The 6701-nt window shown below is 47.9% G+C and overlaps 2 protein-coding genes across 2 annotated transcripts; both read left to right on the top strand.

Annotated features, from left to right (window-relative positions):
• Positions 1 to 2748: 2748 nt before the first annotated feature.
• LOC128709013 (uncharacterized) lies at positions 2749 to 3636 on the top strand. Its single transcript, XM_053803996.1, has 3 exons — positions 2749 to 2815; positions 2902 to 3064; positions 3138 to 3636. The coding sequence occupies exons 1-3, from the start codon at positions 2755 to 2757 to the stop codon at positions 3634 to 3636; spliced, it is 723 nt and encodes a 240-aa protein (XP_053659971.1). The 5' UTR covers positions 2749 to 2754.
• Positions 3637 to 5016: 1380 nt separating this feature from the next.
• Positions 5017 to 5918, top strand: LOC128709359 (uncharacterized). Its single transcript, XM_053804358.1, has 3 exons — positions 5017 to 5267; positions 5343 to 5643; positions 5715 to 5918. Exons 1-3 carry the CDS (start codon positions 5017 to 5019, stop codon positions 5916 to 5918), a joined length of 756 nt encoding a protein of 251 aa, XP_053660333.1.
• The last annotated feature ends 783 nt before the right edge of the window (positions 5919 to 6701 follow it).

The following is a 6701-nucleotide window of genomic DNA, read 5'->3' as shown; positions in this document are numbered from 1 at the left end:
TAAGATTTTTTTTTGGGTACAATAAGGATTTCTTCTTTTTGTCGCCCCAATACCATGACGATGCGTTGCGGCCCACAGTAACGAAAATATGCCGACTGGCCTTGTTTTGCGACCTATATATGGCACAAACCGCGTACAAATTGACACGGACACAATAACGATAAGACACTGCTCTGCCCCATGTGCACTACTGCAACACCGAGACGCAATAAAGCTAACCCCCAAACTCTACCGATACATCACTGACTGTGTTCTGCACCCGTACCTATTCGGCGCATCTGCTTTTTCGCCCCCCAAAAAAAAACCTTGACGAAACCCCGTCAGGCGCTGCTGTCGAAAGCGACACGGTAAAGTTTTCCGAGCACACGCGGATGTAGCATTAACTGCGGCACTGTAGGTGTTGGGTTCGTTCAGGACGCCTTTTTCGCCTCACACTGGGGGTACGGTACGGCAGTTCGCCCAATCGGTCAGAGCGAGATCTCAGTGGCAGGTCCAGCACAGTCAGGCACTCGCGTACTTAGCACTCGCATGCACCACAACCGCTTCACAGCGTGTACAATCTCATACTGGATCTCTTGCCCTAGCGCCGACACGGTTTCACGGATGCTACTCGGTCAGCGAAGTGTAGTAATGCTTGACGGTGAAAACAATAAAATTTTACACATACGCACACCGATGCGTTCATCGTTGCAGAATTTCTCGTGCCCGACTTACACACACTCTCTCTCTCTCGTTCTCTGCGCTCTCGGGAATGTCGTTAAATGTGTCCTCTAAATCGTCTCACCGTTGTCGGGTGTAGAGAATGCTCTCGTGTTGGATACTCAAACGCTGTTGAGTAGATGGTATTAGATGCTGGAGCCCTTTAGAACCGGTACAGGAATGCATCTACTTAGTAGGTGGACCACAATATTACTAAGCTAAACACTGCATGCACTAAGTTATGTTTACATTACTGGGTTCAATGCTCAATTACTAGATGTAGATGTTTTGACACTGAATGTGAGCTGAATTACAGGGTAACTCCGGAGCGTATTGGACCAAGCCGGTGGTGTATTGGTAGCGGCGCCTTCACACGACAGGACCGGTCCAAAACCCCATTCGTACGCAGGACTGACTATCCGGCTACGGATAAATAAAGTCAAAGAAAGACAGAAATGACAGGTCTTAGACCTCTTCAGGTTGTTGTGCCGATAAAGAAGGTCCTGAGTGTATAAAGACATCGCCTACTATGACCCGTCAATTTCTTGCTCCGGTTGTGGTTTAAAAGGTTCGAAAATATTTATTAAAACCATGACCCAACATGCTCCTTTACTAAAACTATTAAAGCTTAAATACTCTTTAATCTAAAGTTCCTCACCAATTCATTGTGAGCTATTTTAACAATGTTAATGTATTTTGTTCAATAATTCTAAAATAATTTTTTCGTTTTGAAAAATGTCTTATCGGCGGTACTTTCCAGTAAAATAAACTATAAAATGCAAGAATTCAAACGATAACTTTTTCGGTCATTTTTACTTTATTGTCACAAAGTGACATTTGAATGGTATGCATAGGTGAAACTTAACCAAAATCAATGAGCAGTAGTTCAACGTAATATTAAACAAACAAAAGCACACCGCACAGTGTTTGTGAAATGCCGAGAGAATCAAGTATCCCCAACAGTGTGTCCGTGTCCCTCCGGAAAGGGGAAATTGACGCAGGATCTTGTGCTGCCGTGTACGGCAGGTCGCTCTCTCCCGCTCTTTTACACCAGTGTTAGTAGAAGCGCTTTATCTCCGGCGCTTTTCTGCGGCACACACCACCGAGCCCAAACGGCCGTCCGATTCTTCCGATTGCACATTTATGTTTATATCAATCTGTCCGCCTTTGAACGGGATGGGAATGTGCAAAACAAAACAAAAAAATAACGCGAACAATGACGTCATACTCGCAAAAGCAATGACGTCATTGCGAACATGGGCCACATTTTTGCAATAGATAGTAAAAGTTTTCGTGCCGCGGTGAGGGTGCCTGGTACGGGGTTGAATGGGGGTAGTGGGCACGCTTAGACAGCAAGATGCGATGCAGGATGAAACCATTATGACTTGAGGCGCCAGAGGAACTTTGCTCTTGTCGATTTATTTTCCACACAGACACGCCATAATTACATTGGGTATTCTTCCGTTTGTGTGCAACAAATTTCGAGTAAATTTTAGTACAGTTGTACATAACGAATTTCTTCAAAAATATTCCTTCCCAGCGTTTGTCCCCCTTTTGCGCGATGGGCCGCGATGTCTGCTTCAATATCTGCCACAGGTGCACAACCTCACCATCGATACCAGACACCAAGCAATTGTCCGGGCTGCCAGGTGCGATACGGGAGTAAGCTTTATCGAACCCGTACCTTAATCGCCATCGGCTTATCTGTTTTCGATGCCCACCTGCCACCGAAGAGAATTGCCCCGTTGCCCCCAAAACCGTGCCCATTGCACGGTTCAAAAACAAAAATGTCACCGGTACGATAAGCACCCGCAGCGCGCTGCTTCGGCTATCGGAGGGCTGAAAATTTCCGACCGATAATGCCGCAACCTATAAAGGCTACCTTCTTACCAATGGCGGGGCTTATTTGTCCAACGATCGGTGGAAACAGTAGGTGGTTTTTTTTTTGGTTGTTTTGCTACCACTGGTCCTGTGTGTGTGTGTGTTCAACAGTTGAGCTGTCTTTGCTTTCTTATTTCAGCTCTCCCAAAACCAGTACCGCGCCAGGCACAGAAAATGCGTACCGGACTGATTGTGATGGCCTTAATGGCCTTTACGGCTACCGTCGGTGTGAATGGTGAGCATGGTTTGGTGTGGTGTAGTTCCGTTCCGCAGCATCCAATGGTGAACCGTTCCGTTTGTTTCGTTGCTACTCTCCGCCAGAGGTCGCTGGACAGAACATCGTGCTGGACGCTATCATGCGCCGCATTCTGGAGAACTTGCGTGAGCTGATGCGCACGGGAAACCCGGACTCCGGTATGCCGGTGTTGGCACCGTACCACAACCCGGACCTCTTCATCAATGCCAGCTTCGGGGGGTTACTCGAGTATGGGGAGACAGGTTTTCGGATGCGGTGATTCGCGCGCCCACTCATCGCAACGCTTACTTCCGTCTTGCAGCTTTGACGCACGCTTCACCCCGATGAACATCGTCGGGCTGGATACGTTCACCGGCCGGCTGCAGGTCGAGCTGGCGACGCTGCGCTTCCCGTTCGAGTTCAACTTCGCGGAGCTGACTGCGAACGGGTTTTACGACGCGAACGGGCGGCTGTGGGGTTTGATACCGATCTTCGGCATCGGTGATTTCTTCGTGCGTCCGCGCAACGTCGTCGCGACCGGGTTTGCCACCATCACCGATAACGGCCACGGTTTCCTAATGCTGTCCGACTTCTCGATCAGCCTGCAGATCGGTTCGCTCGAAAGCAACATCCAGGGTTTGCTGCTCGGCGGCGATCTGTCGAACCTGCTCAACGCCGTGATACAGGACATTGTCCCGTCGGTGCTGCGCAACTTCCCGGAGGGTATGACGAACCTGCTGAATGCGCTGGTCATCCCGATCGCGAACCGCTTCCTGGCCACCCGCACGATGGAGGATCTGATGGGTTTGCTGTTCCCGTAAGCTGGGATGCGGCCGGAATGATGTTTGATCGATGCATATCAATAAATGTCAGCTGATTCAGCGTGATCGTGCTGTGTACGGTTATGGAATTTAAGTCATTGCTGCTTTACTTGCTGCGGTTTGGGTAGCTAACCATTGCTTTGTCTAATGGTACTTCAATACCATTTCTTGCTGAACCATCAATACCGTCTTGCTTTCCCGAGTGTCGTGCTGTTTGTACAAGGGAGTTGTTTGTTAACCAACGTCACTTTGATCACTTTGATCAAAGGCACGATATCGTCCGTCTGCGGTAACAAACGATAAGATTGCGAAACAAAGTACACTCAAAAGCAGTCGTTTTTGCGCCGATTATGGGTTCAAAACATTAGGGAATTGTACGTATATGTGGTCGCGTTCCAGTATAAATCACAAGTTCGACTGGTCGATTTTATAGACGACTTTTTTAAGACGTGCATTAGGACTAGAGATGAGAATAATCACTCTTTTCAATGATTTGAATCGGAGTCAAAGAGTGGGTTTAAAGATTTGAAACCTTTACTCACTCTTTTGAGATTCATTAAAAAATATCACACTGCATTTATGTTTTTACAACTCTTTTGCGTTTATACTCACTCTTACTCTTTGTGCCGACTAGAAACTCACTCAGGAGTGAGTAAAACTGTTTTATCACTCTTTGGATTATAATCACTCTGTAAGAGTGAGTAAAAGAGTATTATCAGTCTTTGGATTATAATCACTCTGTGAGAGTGATGATACTCTTTTACTCACTCTCACAGAGTGATTATAATCCAAAGAGTGATAATACTCTTTTACTCACTCGTACAGAGTGATTATAATCCAAAGAGTGATAAAACAGTTTCTCACTCCTGAGTGAGTTTCTAGTCGGCACAGAGAGTAAGAGTGAGTATAAACGCAAAAGAGTGGTTAAAGGAGTCATAAAAACTCTTCGTGCTGATTTATATTCATTCACTCTCTCGAAGGTTTCAAATCACTCACTCACTCTTACTCAGCGTGCACATCTCTAATTAGGACCTTTCATATGCCCATTGCAAATTTCCTTTGCAGTTGTTATTTTCCTACCCAAAACTGCAATTAAATTGTCTTATATACGGTTCACTTCACCGTGCATGTATCCGTACAAGAACAAAGGGCATCGTTCAGCGGAGGCACATTCGATTTATGGCCTTCTTACCCCCAACGGAAGCCTAATCAATTCGGCTGACTTACGATAAGGTATCAGATTGTAGGGTTCCATATAAGATACGATCAACCGAATCAACCAATTGGCAGTCTTTAGTAAAACCTCGGCGCGTGCAATCCTTCGTTTGGCTCACATTTGCAAAGAGTTCCTCCGGTGAAGCGTGTCACTAAATTGCCTCGATGGGTCGTGTGTTTGCTCTGCTGGCGCTGCTGGCAGCCGTCAGCCATGCCGCCGCTATACCGCTCCAATCACACCGGCTGGATGCGCTCAAACCAGACCAACGCGCAACACTTGACGAAGCGTTGGCCCAGCTGTTGGAAAACATCCGGGAGCTGCTGCGCACCGGTGACCCGGAACGGGGCATTCCCGTGATGGCACCGCTGCAAACCGAGCGGCTCGACGTGGACCTGAGCCTGGGCGGATTGCTAGAGTAGGTCAGAAGAGTGTGGTATGCCGTTCGGCGGTGCACGGTTGTACTCCAATGCAAGTTCTTCACCATTCGCAGCTTTACCGCCATTTTGCGCAATCTGTTCGTCGATGGGTTGGATCGGTTCCAGGGTACGCTGACGCTGAACGTCATACAGATGGAGTTCCGGTACGATTTTCTCTTCCCGGATGTGATCGCACGCGGGCACTACGATGCCAACGGGCGGCTGTTCGGGTTGATTCCGGTGTTTGGCATTGGCAATTTTAACGTTGCGCCGCGCGATCTTCGCATCCAGGGAACGGCACTGCTCCGTCAGCTGCCGTCCGGTTATCTGCACATGCCGGAACTGAAGGCCACCGTGCGGCTTGGATCGTTGCAGGTTGGTTCTAGCGCGGTGCTGTATCGCACCCTGTTTGCTGATCGTTTCCATTTGCCTTTCATTGCGCACAGAACAATATCGAAGGAATGCTGCTCGGGGGCGAGCTGTCTGATCTGCTTAACGTGGTCATCCAGGATCTAGTGCCTTCCGTGCTGGTTAACTTTGCGCCGGAGGTGACAGAAATCATCTCACGCGTTGGCATACCGATTGCTGACTCCATTCTGAACACGATGACGCTGGACGATTTGTTCGCATTGATTCCGTTGAATCAATAGACGGGCTGTGATGTGGCTGAAGTTGCTCTTAAGTGTAAGCTCAATGTAAACAGGGAAACAAAAAACAACTGCTGCAACTCAAGGGTGAATGGGATTAAAGGTTATGTTTTGTTGAAAATAGTCATTTTACCTGACGTTTCTTTGTGTAGCGCAGAAGGAGAAAGAACATATGCTTTTTAACTCATCCGGGGCTACAACCGCTTTGTGGTCTTTGCCTGCTGCGGTAATCCTATAAATCACTCACGGCCAAGGACCATCTTTCTGACGGGTTTTCTGACGGACGCATCAACCCCATTACCCCATATAAATTTGGCCCTACCACGCCGCCTCTATCTATGTGGACGACCTAAAAGGACTTTAAGGGCTGGGTCGTCCGGTCGTCATTCTCATGACGTGCCCACCAGCCCACCGCAGCCTGACAAGTCTAATCCGCTGTACGACAGTGAATTCGCCGTACAGCTCATTGAGCTCGTCATTGTAGCAGCTCCTCCATTGTCCTTCCACACATATGGGATCAAAAATCCTTCTAGGCATCCATCCATCTAAGAGGGTTTCGTCAGTTTTGGACAAAGTCCATGTCTCAGAGGCGTATATAAGGTCTATATATTCCCAACTTCGGTCATCGCGACAGGTGTTTTGAGTGGAGAAGTTTCCTCAGACTGTAGAAAGACCACCTGGCCAACTTTTGACCCAAAATAGATGGAATTTTGGACGACTTCTGCGTCATCTGTACGTCACTCCTGCGTAAGATAGCATTTGTTAGCAAGGCTGCTGATGGGGCTA

The sequence above is a fragment of the Anopheles marshallii genome, chromosome 2 (genome assembly GCF_943734725.1).
Source record: "Anopheles marshallii chromosome 2, idAnoMarsDA_429_01, whole genome shotgun sequence".
Lineage (NCBI taxonomy): Eukaryota > Metazoa > Arthropoda > Insecta > Diptera > Culicidae > Anopheles > Anopheles marshallii.
The sequence above is the reverse complement of the archived record's forward strand: the minus strand, read 5'-3'. Positions and strand labels throughout refer to the sequence as shown.